This window comes from Palaemon carinicauda, chromosome 21 (genome assembly GCF_036898095.1).
Source record: "Palaemon carinicauda isolate YSFRI2023 chromosome 21, ASM3689809v2, whole genome shotgun sequence".
Taxonomy (NCBI): Eukaryota; Metazoa; Arthropoda; class Malacostraca; order Decapoda; family Palaemonidae; genus Palaemon; species Palaemon carinicauda.
The window spans coordinates 15,128,977-15,150,435 of record NC_090745.1 but is presented as its reverse complement, the minus strand read 5'-3'; the positions used below and the strand labels follow the sequence as shown (position 1 = coordinate 15,150,435).

Below are 21,459 nucleotides of genomic sequence, written 5' to 3'. Positions count from 1 at the left end.
GATTTTAAAGAAACAAATATTTTGGTTTCTTCTGCTATATGTAAGTATTGTATAGCACCTGAGAGAGAGAGTGAGTGAGTGAGTGAGTGAGTGAGTGAGTGAGTGAGTGAGTGAGTGTCTCTCTCTCTCTCTCTCTTGTGATGCAGGTACTACAAGCAGACGTGTCGAAGCATTAGACGATCTTGAACGCCACTACCTGCAAAACGTTACCCACAGGAACATGATGTTCTCCATTGGTCCTTTGTTGGCTGCACAACAAGTGGTTTAATACCACTAGCTCCTTGATGGGCAAGTAGCAGAGGTTTAAGGGCAAAGGTCAACTGGGATTGGTCCGAGATGAATGTTTAAGAATGACTGGCTCTTTCTTTACTTCTTTTTCCCCTCTCTTGGGGAATCAGCACCCAGGGTCCTCTGTAAAGCTGACCTCAACTATCTGTAAGTAAACCATTTTCCTTTGTGTAACCTGGGATTGTTTTAATATTTGTTGCATCCCCATACCCTAGTGAGGAGATTATTGATTAATGTCTAGGTAACCTCTGAAGATTCCTATGACTTGGGAGGACTCTTACCTAGACAGCCACATTGTGCGTATTATGAGCACACAGGTTGTGTAGGCCATGGACCATGCATAGTACGGTTTTAGCGAGGTGTAGGGTTTTCATCAATTATGTGCAAAACACATAAAGGGGAAATCCCTGGGTTAAAGCCAAATAGCCAGTTGGCACGGACTTCCACCCTCCTAAAAGGTAAATCATCCCCTATAAATAGCATTGATTTGTATTTAGTGACACAAAAAAAGACAAATTTGGAAGTAGTTTGTATTTTTCCTAACAATACAAACTTATAGCTATTTATACAAAGTAGCTCACAGGCACCAGTCTCTCTTGAATTCCTTCCTCCAAGCAAAGTGGGTTCACAGTCCAGTTGTGTTAGTGAGCAGGGTAGCTACTATTCCCCCCCTCCCCCACTAACTAGCGGGTGGATGGTTTAACCCTCGCTAAAAGTCTAATGGCTTGTCTTCCAGTTTCGCCGAAAGTAATATCCCCTGTAAATAGCTGCAGGTTTGTATCGTAAGCAAGAACAAATTGCTAGCAAATTTGTCGTTATATCATGCTTTTCCTAAACACGCTGCCTAAAATGGAAACCATTGTTTTGTTTTCATTTCCTTACCAATCATAACGAACAAACAAATGCATTTAAACTTGTATAGGTTAGCTTTTGCAGTAACTGATATTATACCTTGTACAGTATTGATTATGTAATGATTGTTATTCCTAATGTTGTTTTCCGTATTTTCCTTAAAAAATTTCAAAGTAAGTGGATTGAAGTCAATTTTATATCATCTATTTACCAAGGCACTTACCCCAATTTTGAGGTAGTGAACAGAAAAAAAAGGGACAAAAGTGGACTTTTCTCCCTTCGCTCCTTCCAGTCTGACGAGGGATTCAGCCGAGTTATCAACTACAAATGAAGTTTCATTTGCTAAATCCCCTACTGCTGCTACCTCAGCTGTTACCTAGGCGACCGGAGGAAGCGGCAGGGCCTACCGGAACTGCGTCACAATCGCTCGTCATTCATTCCTATTTTTAGCATGCTCCCTTGCCTCACTCGCATCTATCTTCCTATCACCCAGAGCTTTCTTCACTCCATCCATCCATCCACCCAAACCTTAGCCCTCCTCTTGTACTTCTCCCATCAACTCTTGCATTCATCACCTTCCTCAGCAGACAGTTACTTTCCATTCTCTACATGACCAAACCACCTCAACACATTTATATCCACAAGCGGCTTAATAGTTTTTTTACGTTTCATTGGCAATCATAACAAACACAAGAACGCATTTACACATTTGTGTATAGTTTAGCATTTGCAGCAACAGATATCTTACCAAATATTGATTATGTAATGGTTTTGTTATTACAGTACTATGTTATTTTGATTACTTTTTCCATAAAACTTCAAAATAAATGAAGGCAATTTTATTTTTTTTCCTAAAATGCCTCCTAAAACAGGAACCATTTGTTAGTTTGCGTTTCATCGTCGACCATAATGACCAAACGAACGCATTTACACATCCAGGGGATAACTAATGATACCAAGAGCTTCTAGTAGATATATTACCGATATTACAAAATAGTATTTTACTAACCTTATCCCTAAAAATTCCTACACATGCCACAAAACAGGAAAACCATTTTGTTTATGTTTAGTCAACAATAACAAACTACCCCTATTGACAGTATAGAATGGTAATTTATGATAATTCTAAACTGTTACAAAGGACATTTGTTCATTCCATTTCCAAATTATTTTTCCTAACTTAGTTATAAGTCAGTTTAATTTTGTATCAACTTGTACCCACATCAATTAACGAATCACCAGCAAAACGAAGAAAGTACTAGATTTTGAATTAAAAGTTATACAAGCAGCAAAGGAGTTGAACAATTGTGCTGCCCCTAACATGATGTGACAGAGAAAGCGGTGTGAGATTGGAGAAAATGAGGACACTTTCAACCATGATGGATTTTTCATGAAAAATTAATATGCCAATCTAAATGTTATGAGTCACACATACATATACCAAGGCACTTCCCCCAATTTTGGGGGTAGCCGACATCAAACAAATGAAACAAAAAAGGGGACCTCTTCTCTCTACGTTCCTCCCAGACTGACAAGGGAGTCAACCGAGTTCGGCTGGTACTGCTAGGGTGCCACAGCCCACCCTCCCCCGTTATCCGCCACTGATGAAGCTTCATAACACTGAATCCCCTACTGCTGCTACCTCCGCGGTCATCTAAGGCACTGGAGGAAGCAGCAGGGCCTACCGGAACTGCGTCACAATCGCTCACCATTCATTCCAATTTCTAGCACACACTCTTGCCTCTCTCACATCTATCCACCTATCACCCAGAGCGTTCTTCACTCCATCCATCCACCCAAACCTTGGCCTTCCTCTTGTACTTCTCCCATCAAATCTTGCATTCATCACCTTCTTTAGCAGACTGCCATTTTCCATTCTCTCAACATGGCCAAACCACCTCAACACTTTCATATCCACTCTAGCTGCCAACTCATTTCTTACACCCGTTCTCACCCTCACCACTTTGTTCCTAACCCTATCTACTCAAGATACACCAGCCATACTTCTTAGACACTTCATCTCAAACACATTCAATTTGTCTCTCCGCCACTTTCATTCCCCACAATTCCGTCCATACATCACAGTTGGTACAATCACTTTCTCATATAGAACTCTCTTTACATTCATGCCCAGCCTTCTGTTTGTTCCGTAACCGAAATACAAACAACGCTATTTACATTGGGTTTACCTTTTAGCGCAGCTGAAATGGCGAGCCATTAGAATTTAACGAGGGTGTATTACCCCCGCGCTAGTTAGCGGGGGGGTAGGGGAGTTGTAGCTAGCTACCTCTCCCCCCCTCACACACAGGTGAATGCTCACTTTCACTTTTGGCTCGGACTGGGACAGACGTCTCTGTCGTAGTCCTCGCTTGGCAGCCATTGTTTGTTTTGTCTTTACTTAATCGCTTACTTTTCTTTTACTCAATATATATGTAAACATGTTTTCATGTTTGTATATATATTTGAGTATAGAAATCAGTAAGTTTCCTTTTCAGAGTTGTGTGTGTAGTGTACGATATCTCCGTGGAGTCCTCGGCAGTTAGGCCACCACGGCGTAATTTTATAGGTTGCGATCGAGTTTGACTTCGGTCTTTCTCTCTCTCTCTCTCTTGAGATCATTCACCCTTTTACTACGTTTTACTACGCCCATGTAGCTTCCTTCCCGTGTGGGGGGGTTGCTACGCCGTACGTTTTGTCTCAATTAGTTTATGAATCTAATTGTAGTTGTTAATTTTTCAGCTTGTAGAACGATTACTTTCGGGGTTTTCGTTCTTTCTTTAGTGTTCATTCATTTTTAAATTACATTAATTACATAGTTTCATAATTATAATTGTTATAATTCTGTTTTGGTTACAGCTCTCCTTCCGTGAGTGTAAGTGGTTGTGAGGGCACGTGCCTGTTGTGTAATTCTTGTTTCCTTTCCCTCGGGATTCCTCTTCGGAGCCTTCCCGGGGGAATGAATGTGTACTAATGTTTTTTGTTTTTATTTTTTTACTGTTACCGATCTAGTTCGTTTCTGTAATATGGCTACGGTGTGAGCTGTCTTGTGGAGGCCTGGGGATACCGGCTGTTGCTGCCTCCCCTTTGGATTTTCGTTAGGGGCGTGTCTCCTTTTTACTGGAAGTACTCCCGTGATGATTGACAGCTCTCCAGTTCATTTTAGAACTCAGGAGGCTTGCCTCCTTGGGTGGGTAACTTTCCTTCCGAGGGAAGTTTTTTCCTGTCCAGGCTTGAGTTTTTCCCTTTTGGGGGGTTCTTCTTTTGCCTTTTTTTCGTGCGACTATGCTCTTGGTGCTGAGCGGTCACACCTGCAGTTTCGCTCAAGGGGCTGGGCAACTGCAGGAGCCCCTCTTCGGAGGATTGCACCTTTTAGGTCACTGGCTGACCAGTCTCTTCTACGAAGTGTTTCTCTTTCGTTCGCGAGAGAGTACACTCATAGAGACTCCTCTTCGGAGGATTCTTTTGCTGCTGTTGCTGTTGGCCTCCTTCGCCGTAAGGCTCACCGTCCGCCTCGTCGTAAGGGCCTCTCATCTCCCTATAAGGGTGCTAAGAGGCGCCTTTTTGAATCTACGTTTTCAGCCTACAACTCCTTCATCCGCCCTGATGCAGATGGACAGCAGTCTGACAGGCAATGGTCTCCCCGACGGACAACGGTCTCCCCGACGGACAACGGTCTCCCCGACATACAACGGTCTTCCCGACGGACAACGGTCTTCCCGACGGACAATGGTCTTCCAACGGACATCAGTTTCCCGGCGGACAGGCTACGGTCTTCCGGCCTGCTCCTGCTCAGTGTTAGCGCACAGTTGCTCTCCTGCTCATCAGCGCTTCCTGATCGCTAGCGCTCTCCTGTTCGCCAACACTCTCCTGTTCGTCTGCGCTCTCCTGCTCGTCGGCGCTCACCTGATGTTCGCCCTCCTCGCCAGCGCTCTCCTGCTCGTCAGCTCTCTTCTGAGCGTCAGCGCTCATTTGAGGATCATCGCTCTGCGGTCTCTGACCATCCTACAGTTCCTGCTGAGCTCCCTGCTCGCATCAGTCTTCTGACCCTGTGGCTACGCAACATCGTTCAGCGCGTGTCAAAAGCACATGTTCGCCAACGCGCCTGCGATCTTCCTGTTCCTGCTCGTGAACGCGCCGCGCCCCCTTTCCCTTCACAGGATTTCACGCGTCGACCTCCTGCTCGCCAGCGATCACCTACGCGCCAGCGATCACCTGCTCGCCAGCGTTCACCTGCTCGCCAGCACGCACAGGCGATTTTAGTATCGCCTATTTCGCCAGCGTTCTCTCACGCGTCAACGATCGCCTACGCGCCAGCGTTCACCTGCTCGTCAGCGCGTACAGGCGATTTTGGTATCGCCTATTCACCAGCGTTCTGCGCGTCAGCGATCACCTGTTTCTCGGCGATCTCCGGACCGCCCACATGTGTTACAGCCTGCGCGCCAACGTTCTCCAACGCTTCGTCAGCCGGAGGTTCTGAAGGTACATGGTTCGCCGGCTACTAGCTCGCCATCGCGCGATCGCTCACCGGCGCATGCTGCTCGCTATCGCTCGCCAACGCGTCACCATGCCACAACGCGCCATCACCTACCTGCGCGTCAGCGCTCACCAGCTCACTACCGATCTCCTGTTGATCCACATCGCCAGCGGTCTTCCTCACCCACGCGGCAGCGTTTTTCCTCGCCATCGCGCCAACACTTGCGTTCGCCGCCTCGGACACGTGCTCATTCACCTGCCCACTCTCGCGACCGTTCGCCCGCGCGACCGCTCGCCCGCGCGACCGCTCGCCCGCGCGACCACGCGACCGCTCGCCTGCGCGATCATCCACCTGCGCGACCGCGCGACCATCATTCGCGGCGAATTCCGCAGCCGGGGGTAGCAGAAGGAACGCGTGTTCCTAGACAACGCTCGGGATCGCCTCCACCCAAACACAGGTTGGTAGTGCAGGACAAGGATACTACTGAGGAGAGGTTAGTACATCATTCTTCCCCACCTTCTTTTCAGGCAGGTACGTACTGTGGTGTCCACTCCAAAGGATCGCCCGATCCTTTTCCCTTTAGCGAGGATTTCGGACTCTGTGTCCTTGGAGCAACAGACTTGGTTTGGTCCTCTGGCGCGGGCGTTAGTGAGGGTTATGAAACCAGCACTCGCCGACCAGGGTAACAAACCAACGGCTGTCTCTCCTCCGCTGAAGAGAAAGAGAGGAGTGGACTTGGTGGTGACTTCTCCAGGGCGAAGTTGGTTCCCAAGAGGTTGGTCGCGAACCCCCCTTCTCCTGCTCGAGGGCTTTCTCCTTCTCCCGTGGACGAGGCCTTTCCGTCCTCAGGTGAGTCCAGTGGGGCGGTAGTCTTCCCCTCGGCACCAAGGGGGGATACTTCGCTTCATGGAGGAGAATCATCTCGTGAGGAAGGGGCCCCTCGAATCTCTTTGTTGGGATCCTGTATCCCTCCCAGGAGGGAATCCAAGGACTCCAAGACCGTCCCGAAATCCTCCTCAAAGATTCGCCAGGAACCCACGACTACCCGGGGGAATGTCCACGTTTCACCCCAGGAAGAGATCCCTGGGGCAGGAGACTTAGCTGCCAGCCCGCAGGGAGGAGAACAGCAGGAATCCGAACATGCCTTCTGGCAGGTCCTAAGCCTCATAAGGCAACTTAACGGGCTTATGGATCCAGTCATCGCCCCCCGTGAAGGCAAAGACACGATCTTGGATGAAGTGTTTGACGTTCGGAAGGCCCCGAAGTCCAGTGCGGCTCTGCCCTGGTCTCGGGGTCTGAAGAGTGCCAGAGCTAGGGCCATCCTTGAGAAGAGTTTGTTTGTGCCCAAGGACAGAGACTTAGACAGCGGCTGTGCGGAGGAAGTCGACTTCCGTTTTCACTCCTCCAAGGTGCTTTCTTCCAGACTCTGCAGGGCTCCAGCGCCTTTTTCTTTCAACCACGTCGACCTAAGTTATCGACTACGACAACTGAGACAAGGTGTCCAATTGCAGTTTCCTCCTGTCAGGAACAGATGGCACGGGAGGCTCCCCCGGGGGGGCCATAATCCTAAAGGGAGTGGCAGAATTCACGAACTCTAGGATTGCAGGTTTCACGCTGGGAGGATGCTTAAGGTTACTCATCCGGATGACAGCTTCCCGATGCCCATTCCCGCACGATCTCTGTGATCAGCCAAGGATATCGCGCCTGCCGTCTCTGTCAGCGAATTCAGTGTCTCTGAACCTCTATGCCATAGCGTCGGCAAGAGTTGCCCGGTTGGGCAGAATGATCCATACCTTAGGAGAAGGTCCTCCATAGGATCATCGACGGCTTCACCCCCGGCTTCTTCAGTCGATCCTTTCTTGTAAGGAAGTATCTGAGACGGGAGTTCCATAGTCGACGTCTCAGCCCTGATCAAGTTTGTCGAACAAACTTCGGTCAGCGTAGAACTGCAGAATCGATCAGACTGGTAACGAGGCGACATGACTCCTTAAACCCTGGATCGGAAGGACGGGTACTTTCAGTTTCCATTCCATCCATCTTCCAGGGAGCTCGTGGAATTCAGCCTAGACTGCAGGTATTCCTGCTTATGATGCAGTGTGGCGATCCCGCCGTGGCATCGCAGGTTTTTTTCCCCAGAGAACTCTCCCTGCTTTCCTCATGGCTGCTCAGGTGCAGGCTTCCGCCTCCTTCACTTTTTGGAGGGCTGGTCAACTCCGGTAGGCTCGGGTTCGACCTTCTTCAGCGCCAGGACAAGCTTCCGGATGCTTACCATGAGTGTGGGTTCATGGTATTTTACTAGGAGCCTTCTCTTCTTCTGCCTCAACATCTGGAGTATCTGGCCATGATATTGAGTCAACGGCCTTACCACGTTGGAAACCCCGCTTCTCGTCCGTCCAGCGAGGTTAAGCAACGTCGGTTCTGGTCGGTACTTGGATGGGTGACCACCTGGGGACGCCAGATTGTGTTGCCACATCCTCCCAGCCTTCCCTTCAGTTGACTGTGGCAAGGCTGAGGAGAGTCGCAGTACCTGTTCTCAGTCAAGCAGAGGTTTCAGCCCTACCTTGGAACGTCTCCTAGTTCTCCTTTCCTCATTGACCCGTCTATAGTTCCGAACGGTCGCCTCAGGATAAGTTCCATGTGGGGCGGTCCAAGTTCCAGTGGTTTCAGGCAACGATTAACCGGACTTCCTGGCCCCTATGGGACCAGCGGAACTATTAGACCTGCAATGGGTGTTGACCTATGGAACCTCTTGATGGGAGTGGATATTCTCGTCCTTTCCCCACATTCTTGATACTGTTCTCGGACTCGTCAAAGAAAAGGGGGGGGGGGGGGGGGGCATGTTCCGGTCCAGGCCTATGGTCAGGACCTGAAGGATACCTCTCCATCATTCAGGCAGGCTTAGGGGCCGTAGTCTGGCCCCTCTACAGATCCTACAGCTCCTGCCGAGTCGCTCCGTGCGCGTCGACTTCATGATTCTGGCGTGTTCTAACCAGCAGGGGACGCATTTTCACACCTTCACATCTTGCAGTAGAGATACCGAGATGATTGAGATACTCTCAATACCACCATCGGCTCTCTCATTCCAGGCAGAGGAATGTTCTCTCCGACTATCCGAGCAGAGCCTCGTAGAGAGAGTGTACCTGGGGGTCTTTGGCCTTGAGTAACCAGCAAGTCCTGGTCTGGGGGACCTGATCGCGACAGCTTGGAACCTCAAGCTTCCGCTGTTCTTCCCCCGAGACTCTGGCAAGATGCATTCCGGTGATGGTGGGACAACTTCGACGCCTGCGTCTTCCCTCCTTTTTGTCTGTGGAGAATGGGTCTCAACAAGACCAGGTTGTCTGTCACCCTTTCAATGGGAGAGCTCCACTGGGACTATGTGCAGAACGGTTTCTGGACCCTCTGCTTCCCCTGACGGAACTCCCGGGAGAGCTTCTCCCACGGAACAGACTACTCAAACAACCACACTGCAACATCTTTCATGAACCGGGGCGTTGCTTCGGCTTCATGCCTGGAGACACTACGCCTCCTCCTCAAGAAGAGACAACCCGCTACAGTCGCGGGACGGAGGTCGTGTCATCTGCGATAGTCATCCGCAGGGGTCTTCCAGGCGAAGTGAAGAGTCTTCGGTGGTTGGTGCCGTGGGAGATACTGTATACCTCTTCCCTTGGGGCCTCTTCTCGAGCAATAACGGTCCTATTGCCTTTCGGCGGGAGGAAACTCCTTTCCGCTCTCGGCAATGAAGCCTGTTGCTCAGCCTTTCCCTGACCTTCAGGCTTAAAGGAATAACTTTTTCCTGCCCGCTGGATCTTTCCTCGCTCATGCGAACCAATGATTGTCCCTGCCCTAGTCGGAGTGAGACCTCCAACTTGGAGCATGGCTCGGACTTTTTAGTCCCTTAAGAGATCTTCTCAAGACCCTTTACGACAGGCCTCGGATTGTATTCCGTCTTGGGTCTCCTGCTCACTCTGGCCGCGGCCAGTGTGTAAGCAATCTTCTTGGTCTCGTACGACTCCGCCCTTTCTAAGGAAGAGGGGAAGGCAACATTCAGGTTCGCTCCTGAGTTGTTGGCTAGACTCAGAATCTTGGGGTCCTGGCCCTTCGGTCCAATTCCTTCAAGATTTCGAGTCTCCATTCTGTATCTGATGTCCCAAGACCTTCTCTTTCTTGCCAGTAAAGGAATCGAGAGGTTAGCTTTGGGAACAGCTGCAGTTTGTCCTCAGTTGCAGCCGATTTGGGGCACAAGGAGGACACGGGGGAGAGTCACCAGTATACCTCTTCAGCTCGGACTCAAGGACTTTCATCTCGACCTGTCTCCAGACCCTCCCCCGTCACGTCGCCCTACAGCACGATGTTGGATACATCGCAACGTCCCTCGCCTTCGAGTAATACTACTCTGTGACGCAGGTTCTACAAGCTGGAGTCTGGAAGCGTCTAATGACCTTCGCAGCCCGCTTCCTGCAGGGCGTGACCCACAGGAGTTTCGATACGTTTTCTATCGCTCTGTGGTGGCTACACAACAGCTGGTCTAACCTCAGGCTCCTTTTTGGACAGGTAGCAGAAGGTTGAGGGCATTGTTATCAGGTTTTAGTCTGCATGAACAAAAGAAGTATGTCTTGCCCTTATTTCTTTCTTCATCATCCCCTCTACGGGGAAGCAGCATCCTGGTCTCTGCATAGCTGACCTCGAACCTCTGCAGGTAAACCATACTTCCTTGTGTTCCGAGTATTAAGTCAATACTGTCGCGTCCCCCATACCCTGACGAGGTGGTATTGGGAACGTCCTAACCCAGAGTTCCTTCTGGAACTCCAGGTCAACTGCCTAGGACGGGTCACACTTCTTCCTTCACACACAAGCTTATGTAGGCCACACGGTTCCTTGCGGAGCAAGGAACTTGTGAGGTGCAGGGACTCCTTTTTTCGAGTGCGACTCACTCGGATTCTGAGTCCCCGGGTAAAGCCAAAGCCAGTATGGCTGGGGACTTTCCACCCTACCTAAGGGGTAAGTCACCCAATGTAAATAGCGTGGTTTGTATTTCGGTTACGGAACAAATGACAAATTCGAAGATAATTTGTATTTTTCGTAACCATACAAACCTTAGCTATTTACACATATTTGCCCGCCAGCCCTGTCCCCCAAGACAAGTCCTACCTCTAAGTGAAAGTGAGCATTCACCTGTGTGTGAGGGGGGGGAGGGGTAGCTAGCTACCACTCCCCTACCCCCCCGCTAACTAGCGCGGGGGTAATACACCCTCGTTAAATTCTAATGGCTCGCCATTTCAGCTGCGCTAAAAGGTAAACCCAATGTAAATAGCTAAGGTTTGTATGGTTAGGAAAAATACAAATTATCTTCGAATTTGTCATTTTTTACTACTCCCATAACTGCCCCCAACACTTTGCATCCTTCATTTACCCTCTGACGTACAGCTGCTTCCACTCCACCATTTGCTGCAACAACAGACCCCAAGTACTTAAACTGATCCACCTCCTCAAGTAACTCTCCATTCAACATGACATTCAACCTTGCACCACCTTCCCTTCTCGTACATCTCATAACCTTACTCTTACCCACTTTAACTCTCAACTTCCTTCTCTCACACACCCTTCCAAATTGTGTCACTAATCGGCCAAGCTTCTCTTGCGCGTCTGCAACCAGTACAGTATCATCCGCAAACAACAACTGATTTACCTCCCATTCATGGTCATTCTCGTCTACCAGTTTTAATCCTCGTCCAAGCACTCGAACCTTCACCTTTCTCACCACTCCATCAACTTACAAGTTAAACAACCACAGCGACATACCACATCCCTGTCTCAGCCCAATCTCACCGGAAACCAATCGCTCACTTCATTTCCTATCCTAACACATGCTTTACTACCTTTGTAGAAACTTTTCACTGCTTGCAACAACCTTCCACCAACTCCATATAACCTCATCACATTCCACATTGCTTCCCTATCAACTCTATCATACGCTTTCTCCAGATCCATAAACGCAACATACACCTCCTTACCTTCAGTACTCTACCATACACTTTTCCAACTACACTCAACAAACTAATACCTCTTGAATTACAACACTCATGCACAAACCCAATCTACTGGTACCATTGACAACACAAAACACACATTAAACAATCTCACCAACCATTCAAGTACAGTCACACCCCCTCCCTTCAACATCTCAGCTCTCACACCATCCATACCAGATGCTTTTCCCACTCTCGTTTCATCTTGTGCTCTCCTCACTTCCTCTATTGTAATCTCTCTCTCATTCTCATCTCCCATCACCGGCACCTCAACACATGCAACCGCAATTATATCTGCCTCCCTATTATCCTCAACATTCAGTCAACTCAAAATATACCGCCCACCTTTCCCTTGCCTCCTCTCCTTTCAACAACCTTCCATTTCCATCTTTCACTGTTTCTTCAATTCTTGAGCCAGCCTTCCTTACTCTCTTCACTTCTTTCCAAAACTGCTTCTTATTCTCTTCATATGAATGACCCAATCCCTGACCCCACCTCAGGTCAGCTGCCCTCTTTGCCTCACTTAACTTGCGCTTTACTTCCACATTTTTCTTTCTATATTTTCATACTTCTCTATACTATTACTCTGCAGCCATTCTTCAAAAGCCCTTTTTTTCTCTTCCACTTTTACCCTCACTCCTTCATTCCACCATTCACTGCCCTTCCTCATGCTGCCTCCAACAACCTTCTTGCCACATACATCGCTTGCAATCCCAACAATATTTTCTTTTGCTAACTTCCACTCCTCTAAATTACCAGTTTCTCTTACTCTCACCTCGTCATATGCCATTTTCAACCTTTCCTGATATTTACTTTTTATCCCCGGTTTTATTAGCTCTTCAACCCTCACTAGCTCCCTTTTACATCCACCTACTCTATTCCCCCACTCTTTTGCTACAACTAATTTTCCTTCCACCAAAAAATTATCAGACATACCGTTAGCCATACCCCTAAAAACGTGCACGTCTTTCAATCTTCCAAACATTCTTTTAGTTATCAACACATAAGCCATTAATGCCCTTTCTACTCCTCTTCCATTTGCTAGAACTTATCACCATCTCTTGTTATGGGTACCATAATTAATACATTAAAATTATCAAATAGTTAGACAAAGAGAAAGATAAAGGTTGCTGAGAATGCAACCACCACTTGATTTTCTCAGCTGGACTCGCATAGATTAAAGTTGATGATATCTTTGTTTATATGGAATTTTCTCTCAAATAGGCTACTTATTATGAAATTATACCGATAATATGCTAGGTAAATATTTTTTGTGACATCTATTATAAGTTACCGTATCTAGGCCTACGCTAGTGTACCAATACTTGAGAAGAAAATAAATTTGATACATTTTGTGCGGTTGTCTTATACAGTGGGTACAGCTCGAAACCATTTTTGTAAATGAAATTACGGAAGGTCGTCTTATAGTCTTATACCCCGTCCTATACAATATCATTACTGTATATCCAAACTGTCTTAATTTCACACAATGATTATCCTGTGGATCTTTTGACTGAAGCCTATCAATGGCAACAAAATGGTTTATTTGGTGGAGTGATGTGTTCATAAACTAGGAATTAATTAAAGTTACTCGCCTTTGTAACAGTACATAGTAATCATATGTCATTGAAAGTTTAAAACCATAAATTTGCATATTTTATCAAATATCTACTAGAAGTTTAATCCACTGATAGATATTTGGTTTGTATGTGATAAAATAAGATTAAAGAATATACTTTTGAATGTAAAAAGATTTTATAATCAATGTTTTTATTGTTATGCAGGCAATACCGCAGATGATCTTGCTGTGGTCAAGAGAGAGAATTACGCAGACCATCCACTAGCTATTGGTCCAAGGTACCAGATTCAAGATTTAAAGCTTTCTTTTGCAATTCACCTGCACAAAAATATTTCAGGTAAGACTCCCTTTTTTTGTGTGAAGTACTCCCAGAAAACTTTACATAGTACTCTTTTTCCCTGTTGGAGCCCTCGTTCTTATAGCATTCTACTTTTCCAACTAAGGTTGTAGCTTGGCAAGTAATAATAATTTTTAGTATCTTGTCAGCTTCCACTGCATCTCTCTCTCTCTCTCTCTCTCTCTCTCTCTCTCTCTCTCTCTCTCTCTCTCTCTCTCTCTCTCTCCGCTTTGCACAAATCAGTCCAGAGGTAACGGATACAAACTGGAATTGAAAGATACACCACTCAATGTGGCAATTTCTTTATATACAAAATAGCAAATACTTGGAATAGACTTCCAGCGGATGTAGTGAACACTAACACGGTAAACGAGTTCAAGAATAAGTTAGACAAGATCATAAGAACTCTAAATGCTTAAACTAAATCACTCTACCAAAGAGAAAATGGAGTCTGTGCGGATGGACTAAAAAGTCTTCGAGCCATCCAGAATCATTGTAGCTCTCTCTCTCTCTCTCTCTCTCTGTGCTAATTTTTTATCGTGTGATAGATTGTATTTCTTTATTTTTAGAATGAGGTTATCATAAAATACCTGTATCTATTTTATTTTCAGGAGTTTGTCTTATGGGTGTGAACAGAGGAACAAAGGGAACACATGCAGCCAGAACAGGTCGCCTTATAAGATCTTACAGTCTTGAAGGACGGTTGGGTCAGGCAACAGATACAGGCTTTCATAATGGCAAGGTGATTGCATAGTTTTATTAGTATCCACTTATGTACTATCTCAAGCTATCACAGGAATTACTTGAAAATTTTCATCTTTAGTTGTGACTGACGTACATGAGTGTAAGTGTAGTGATAAAATTTCTATTAAATGTCTTCCACCACGATACTCTAGAATCCATGAATATTTCATTGACTTCACAATATATTATGTGAATAGATTCCTAGCTTAAAGTATGGGATTTTATGGCCTTTCTTACCAGTCTAAGCCACTGTACTTCAGTTTATACTGGTTTTCTGACTATTTGTACCTCAACCTTTCTCACCATCTGCTTCTTAACCCTTCTTATCATTCACTCGTTCTTCAATATTTTGGACTTGGGTAATATACTAGGTAATATATCTGAACAACTCTGAGTAAAGATGGGGGAAATATAGAGATAAATCTTCAGGGTCAAATCCAAATTGTTTGGGCATATCTAATGGTATAATTTTATCATGTGCATAGAGCTATGTTCAAATATTTTTTTTTACATTACCTAAGATGTTGTTGTTGGGGTATTAAAGCCAACACTTGTTGTTGGCACGGGCCTTTCCCTTGGTTGGCCCGTAGGTGACCTAAGAAGAGCGACACAGTTCCTATAGGCCCTGGACTGCTGAGGTAGCGGCAGTAGGGGAGTCGGCATATGAAGGTTCATTTGTAGTGAAAAGGAGGGAGGGTAGGATGTGGAATCCTAGCATTACCAACTAAACTCAGCTGTGGCCATCGTCAAGCATAGAGGAATGGGGAAAAAATACCCCTTTTTTTTTCTTTTATGTTGGCTAGAAAGGGCGTTAATGGATTATGTGTTGATAACTATAAGAATGTTTGGAAGATTGAAAGACGTGCACATGTTTAAGGGTATGGCTAACGGTATGTCTGATCATTTTTTGGTGGAAGGAAAATTAGTTGTAGCAAGAGTGGAGGAATAGAGTAGGTGGATGTAAAAGGGAGCTAGTGAGGTTTGAACAGCTAATAAAACCGGAGGTAAAAAGCAAATGTCAAGAAAGGTTGAAAATGGCATATGACGAAGTTAAAGTAAGAGAAACGGGTAATTTAGAGGAGGAGTGGAAGTTAGTAAAAGAAAATTTTGTTGGGATTGCAAGTGATGTGTGTGTGGCAAGAGTTTGTTGGAGGCAGCATAAGGAAGGTCAGTGAATGGTGGAATGAAGGAGTGAAGGTAAAAGTGGAAGAGAAAAAGAGGGCTTTTGAAGAATGGTTGCCAAGTAATAGTGTAGAGAAGTATGAAAGATATAGAGAGATAAATGTGGAAGTAAAGCGCAAGGTAAGTGAGGCAAAGAGGACAGCTGACCTGAGGTGGGGTCGGGGATTGGGTCATTCATGTGAAGAGAATAAGAAGTTCTGGAAAGAAGTGAAGAGAGTAAGGAAGGTTGGTTCAAGAATTGAAGAGACAGTGATAGATTGAAATGGAAGGTTGTTAAAAGGAGAGGGATCAAGGAAAAGGTGGGCGGAATATTTTGAAAGTTTTCTGAATGTTGAGGATAATAGGGAGGCAGATATAATTGCTGTTGCAGGTGTTGAGGTGCCGGTAATGGGAGATGTGAATGAGAGAGAGATTACAGGAGAGGAAGTTAGGAGAGCACTAGATGAAACGAGAGTAGGAAAAACATCTGGTATGGATGGTGTGAGAGCTGAGATGTTGAAGGAACGGGGTGTGACTGAACTTGAATGGTTGGTGAGATTGTTTAATGTGTGTTTTGTGTTGTCAATGGTACCAGTAGATTGGGTTTGTGCATGTATTGTACTACTATATAAGGGTAAGGGATATGTACATGAGTGTTGTAATTCAAGGGGTATTAGTTTGTTGAGTGTGGTGGGAAAAGTGTATGGTAGAGTACTGATTAATAGTACTAAGGATAAAACAGAGAATGCAATCTTAGAAGTACAGGGTGGTTTTAGAAGAGGTAGGGTTTGTATGAATCAGATTTTTACAGTTAGGCAGATATGCAAGAAATATTTAGCAAAAGGTAAGGTGGTGAATGTTGCGTTTATGGATCTGGAGAAAGCGTATGATAGAGTTGATAGGGAAGCAATGTAGAATGTGATGAGGTTATATGGAGTTGGTGGAAGGTTGTTGCAAGCAGTGAAAAGTTTCTACAAAAGTAGTAAAGCATGTGTTAGGTTAGGAAATGAAGTGAGCGATTGGTTTCCGGTGAGAGTGGGGCTGAGACAGGGATGTGTGATGTCGCCATGGTTGTTTAACTTGTATGTTGATGGAGTGGTGAGAGAGGTGAATGCTCGAGTGCTTGGACGAGGATTGAAAGTGGTAGACGAGAATGACCATTAATGGGAGGTAAACCAGTTGTTGTTTGCGGATGATACTGTACTGGTTGCAGACGCAGAAGAGAAGCTTGGCCGATTAGTGACACAATTTGGAAGGGTGTGTGAGAGAAGGAAGTCGAGACTTAATGTGGGTAAGAGTAAGGTTTTGAGATGTACGAGAAGGGAGGGTGGTGCGAGGTTGAATGTCATGTTGAATATGAGGAGGTGGATCAGTTTAAGTACTTGGGGTCTGTTGTTACAGCAAATGGTGGAGTGGAAGCAGATGTACGTCAGAGAGTGAATGAAGGATGCAAAGTGTTGGGGCCAGTTAAGGGAGTAGTAAAAAATAAAGGGTTGGGCATGAATGTAAAGAGAGTTCTGTATGAGAAAGTGATTGTACCAAGTGTGATGTATGGATCGGAGTTGTGGGGAATGAAAGTGACGGAGAGACAAAAATTGAATATGTTTGAGATGAAATGTCTAAGAAGTATGGCTGGTGTATCTCGAGTAGATAGGGTTAGGAACGAAGTAGTGAGGGTGAGAATGGGTGTAAGAAATGAGTTAGCACCTAGACTGGATATGAATGTGTTGAGGTGGTTCGGCCATGTTGAGAGAAAGGAAAATGGCTGTCTGCTAAAGAAGATGATGAATGCAAGAGTTGATGGGAGAAGTACAAGAGGAAGGCCAAGTTTTGGGTGGATGGATGAGTGAAGGAAGCTCTGGGTGATAGGAGGATAGATGTGAGAGAGGCAAGAGAGCGTGTTAGAAATAGGAATGAATGGCGAGCGATTGTGACGCAGTTCCGGTAGGCTCTGCTGCTTCCTCCGGTGCCTTGGAAGATCGCGGAGGTAGGAGCAGTAGGGAATTCAGCGTCATGAAGCTTTATCTGTGGTGGATAACGGGGGAGGGTGGGCTGTGGCACCCCTGGCAGTACCAGCCGAACTCGGTTGAGTCCCTTGTCAGGCTGGGAGGAACGTAGAGAGGAGAGGGCCCCTTTTCTATTTCATTTGTTTGATATCAGCTACCCCCCAAAATTGGGGGAAGTGCCTTGGTATATGTATTTGTGTATGTTGGCTACCTCCCAAAATTGGGCCAAGTGCCATAGTAGCTAGAATAAAAAAAAAAAAGATGGCAAGTTATTAGTATTACAGGTATTAGCTTTTGAATAGAGAGAAAAAGAGGGTTTTCTAGCTTACCTATTTCTAAGCTTAAAATCTTTTTTTTTTTTTAAAGGAAACTCTTTGAACTGATGATAAACCAAGACTATTTTATATGATTCTCACCCTTTTTTTATTTTTATTCAAAATTAGCAATTACATGTCTTCCACAATATTATCCAAACTATTTACTTCCCTCAAAGGTCAAGAAACTGTATTAGCTACTCCCCTCACTGTGTCAGCTGTATTGGTTCTCTGGTTTGAATTTTTAATTTATTATAATTGGTCTCGTTTCTTTTGGCCAACTTTTTTTTACTTGTTTCATTTTCAATTCTTATTTTTCAATATTTAACTTAGCCGGTGATTATATAAGCTGCAACTCTGTTGCTCGACAGAAAACTCTACGTTAAAAATCCGCCAGCGATCGCTATGCAGGTAGGGGGTGTACTTCAACAGCGCCATCTGTCGTGCAGGTACTCAGTACTCAATGTAAACAAAGAACTCAATTTTCTCTCTGTCGGGCTACCGGCAAGACCTACTAATTCGCTGTTGCTAACTGGATTTGTTTTCACAACTATTGGTGAAGTACACTATTCTAGTTTTGAGCTTTCGCTATGCAGGTGTTTTATCTTCATCTCAAAACTTGAACTCGTTTTGGATAGATTTAATTATGGTGACAAAGAGAGTATGGACTTTCTTTCACTTTTAAATGGCCGACCCTTCCCTTAGACGGAAGTGTGTTTAGGCTTTTAGTAATTATCTTATCACGTTATAGATTTCCCTCTATATATTTTATATCTCTCCGCCTTTATTAGGCCTCTTCGATTAACTTTCCATTTTTTATAAACATATAAAATAAAATTTTAATGCTTTGTTTATATAGACCTTTCCTGAGAATAGGCGGTCCTAACTTGGAAACCGAAGTTAATCAACATTGAGCCCTTTATATCGTCTGTAGCTTTTAAAGGATTTAAAACTTTTTAAATGTAATATTTTATGAAAGAATTTCTTTGATAGTCTTCGTACTGTTTTCAAAGATGAACTAACGTTTAGTTTTTTATGCTACGCAGTTGTTGACGTTCAGGACGTTCAACATGCGCTCTATCGTTACGATAGAGAGAGAGTGTATCACGGTTTCACTTTGCAGTAAGAGTAAATCGATTCTGACGTTTTGTTCATTCTTTCTTAGCTTAAATGTTTTAAATTCTAATTTAAAGGAACTTTTTATTTGAAAACCTTTCAGTTTTTTCCTTTAGTCAAATAACATGTTTTTTGACGATATATAATTGGACTCTTCTCTTAGGTGCGAAATCAAGAGAGAAAGAGAGAGAGAGATAGAGACGGAGGGAGAGAGAGGAGAGAAAACGTTCCGTTCAAGCGGGTAACGTTGTTCTCGTGTTACTCTCGTCCCTAGTCTCTGTACGGGGAGGAAGGATAAAACGTTTTTAGGTTTTTATTCTCGTCCCCAGGCTATGTGCGGTGAGAGATTGAAAACGTAGTTATATGAACTAGTGTTTAGTCTCTTTCCCAGCCACTGATTTTTCTGTTTATCTTAAAATATGTTTTCTGTTTTTTGCTGGTATTATGAGCTTGCATTATACGACTAATTTCGCAATTACTACCTTTTAATGAAGGGTAGAATTGCGTGTTTCAGGTAGAAATAAGTGCAAAACAGAAAATCGAAGTGATAAAGTGATATGCGCAAAGTGTTACAGTGTTGCGTCCGAGGCGCAAAGTGTTACAGTGTTGCATCCGAGGGTTCGTCTGTTCGTGCCTGTCGTTCACCTAGTCCGGGACCTCTTGCAAGCTCCCAAGCCCAGGGGAGAAGTAATGTCAAAAGACTTATGGGTTCAAGAGGCCTTGACCAACGAACAGACGTTTTCCCTCTATGGTATCGGGTGTTTCTTACCAAGATCTCCCCTACCATAAGACGAGAGAGACGTTGTTTCTCCTCGCATTCCGTAGGCTTTTCGCATAAGAAACCTGTCACAAGGTTTCGAAGCCCTTAAGCGAAAGTCAGTCCTTTCAGGACAGGTCCAGCGTCCTGGTTACAGCCATTAGGACAGCTCTGACCCTATGCAGTCATCGGATAACTGCTCGCCGCCTAACAAAAGCGTAACACAGACTCCGAAAGTCTTTTTTGTAGGCAAAGTGTTGCGGTCACAGACGTTACCCTCGTCTATTACCACAACCATTTCCGTTGATCCTTAAGGGGTTGTATGGCAAAACATGCAGTATATGCTTGCCTCCCTTATGGAAGACTATTCTGCCGATTAGTCCGTTGAGTCTAGCCGTTTATCTCATCGATATCCTGGCTTTCAGCCAACCTAACGTTCCTTTGTGCTTACTGTTGACGTTGGCGTAGCTTAGTCACGTCAGTCAGGTTGTTTAGAACCACACTCGATGCGGTCTCGTGTGGTTTTTCAGCCGCATTTGGACGTTAGGCCACTGGCTGATGCTCCTGTTGACGTTCTAGACGTTCACTAACAATCGGAGTTGACTTGTTTTGACGCTGTGCGTCAACCTCCACATTCTAGAGTTGTTTTGACTGCTCAGTCTAGGCAGTCAAAGCAGTCTCGAGTGGACGCTGTACGTCCTCACGCACCTGTTGTGGTTGACAGTTCAGTTGTTGACAGTTCACAGACTGTCAAGCAGTTACATGACGTTGCGTTCTGGTCCGCTACTAATGCACCAGTGAGAGACTCAGCTTTTATCGGACAAGGTTCCTGTAGATGAGGAAGTTGCTGTTCTCCCTCCTACTGATATTCCCTTGAGGACTCTGTCAGATGGAGAGGAGCCTTAAGCTGCTTAGCCTCCTATGGACTTTAATTAAATCATGATGATTTTTTTTTAAGGATCTTCGTCCGGATCTTGTAACTGCTGCTCCTCGTTCGCCTAAACGTCAGAGCTTACACTAGGCCTAGCTACTTCGAAGCCGTTGTTTTTAAGCTAGTGCTCTCTCGCTCTCCTAGAGAGCGTTACGTTGGCTAGGCGACTGGTTTTTTCACCAGGAGGAGTTTGGGGGATACAGCCTTTGCTTTCCCTTCTTTTAAACTGGTTTATAGAGCGAGAGTCTGATATGACACGAGAGAAGTTCTCGGCTTGGGAGTTCATGCCTCTGCCCAGATAGACTTCTCAATTCTGGTAGACTCTCCCTGGCGCCTAGCCAGGAAACGCTCCAAGTTGTTTACAGGTCAACTTCTCAGCTGTTGTCGAGCCTTTGAAGTTTTGCTGTACTATTATGTCACGCATAACAAGGCTTTCAGGGATGGTAAACGGTTCCGCCTCAGTCGCTAACCCCGTCTGTTGCCACACCTGCTCCCGTAGACCCTAAATGGGCTTTGCTGCAAGACATGCAGTCCAAGCTTGCGTCCTTGATAGAGGACTTAAATGCGGAGAAGAACCTTCTGGCCAACAACCTTCCAACCGGTCGGTTGTGCGCCCTGTTGACGCTGAGGTAACCTACTCGCGTCTGCCAGTTGAGGTGGTTCCTCCACCGATGCGACCCAGTGTGGGTTGCCAGCCGCACGTTGACGTTAAGCGACGCTCGGAGGTGGTTGTTGACGTTCAGGACGTTCAACAACCAGCAGAGGTGACTTGTTGTGACGCAGTGCGTCAACCTCAGCAACCCGGTAGGGTGTTGACTGCACAACCCAGACGGTCTAGACAGTTTCGGGTTGACGCTGTGCTTCCTCGGGCACC

The 21,459-nt window shown here is 45.6% G+C and overlaps 1 protein-coding gene and 1 pseudogene across 1 annotated transcript in view; both read left to right on the top strand.

Annotated features, from left to right (window-relative positions):
• Window positions 1-21,459, top strand: part of LOC137615185 (pseudouridylate synthase TRUB2, mitochondrial-like) — a 68,625-nt gene that overhangs the window by 34,186 nt on the left and 12,980 nt on the right. The window contains exons 2-3 of the mRNA XM_068344828.1: window positions 13,425-13,556; window positions 14,168-14,298. Of these exons, the coding sequence (XP_068200929.1) occupies window positions 13,425-13,556; window positions 14,168-14,298 (263 nt within the window). The remainder of the gene's footprint in view (window positions 1-13,424; window positions 13,557-14,167; window positions 14,299-21,459) is intronic.
• On the top strand, window positions 7,966-8,084 carry LOC137615585 (5S ribosomal RNA; annotated as a pseudogene).